This window comes from Crocuta crocuta, unplaced genomic scaffold (genome assembly GCF_008692635.1).
Source record: "Crocuta crocuta isolate KB4526 unplaced genomic scaffold, BGI_CrCroc_1.0 scaffold87, whole genome shotgun sequence".
Classification (NCBI taxonomy): Eukaryota; Metazoa; Chordata; class Mammalia; order Carnivora; family Hyaenidae; genus Crocuta; species Crocuta crocuta.
In genome coordinates this window covers 6,093,726-6,094,275 of record NW_027532166.1, presented here as the reverse complement: position 1 = coordinate 6,094,275, position 550 = coordinate 6,093,726, and the positions used below count along the sequence as shown (strand labels likewise).

The following is a 550-nucleotide window of genomic DNA, read 5'->3' as shown; positions in this document are numbered from 1 at the left end:
TCCGGCCGCATACACACGCAGCCCTGAGCTGCCAAAAATTTCCACCCTCCGCCCCCCTCCCTAGCTAACTTCCTTCCAGCATTTCCTGAGCTGGATGATCCTAGGATTTGTAAGACAGGAAAAAAAGGAAGGCGTGAGGGCGGGCGAGAGAGACAGGATGCTTGTTTTTCGCGTTCCCCAAGCCGTCTGAAGGCAAGACCGCGGGCGCAGGGCAGAGGAGCCACGCAGCCTCGGGGCTGTCTCCTCGCCCCTGGCGGCTGCCCGCTTCCCGCGCTCGCGTCCTCTCCGGGGCATCTGCGGAAGCCGAAAGGAGAGAGCTCGCCCTCCCTCCGGAGCCGAGGCANCCCAGCCCCGGGGAGGGAGAGACGGAGGGGCAACCTCTTCGGGACTAACTCATGAAGAACAAGGGTGCCAAGCAGAAGCTGAAACGAAAGGGAGCCGCCAGTGCCTTTGGCTGTGACCTGACCGAGTATCTGGAAAGCTCAGGACAGGATGGTAAAGTGCCCTCGCCTCCCCCCTCCTTCCCCCCCCCCCCCCTTCTTTTTTTTTG

General features: G+C 62.1%; 1 protein-coding gene across 1 annotated transcript in view; it reads left to right on the top strand.

Moving 5' to 3' along the window:
• Positions 1–395: 395 nt before the first annotated feature.
• The window catches only part of ARHGAP31 (Rho GTPase activating protein 31), a 111,675-nt gene continuing 111,520 nt past the window's right edge, over positions 396–550 (top strand). Inside the window, exon 1 of the mRNA XM_077776665.1 lies at positions 396–495. Coding sequence (XP_077632791.1) covers positions 396–495 — 100 coding nt within the window. The remainder of the gene's footprint in view (positions 496–550) is intronic.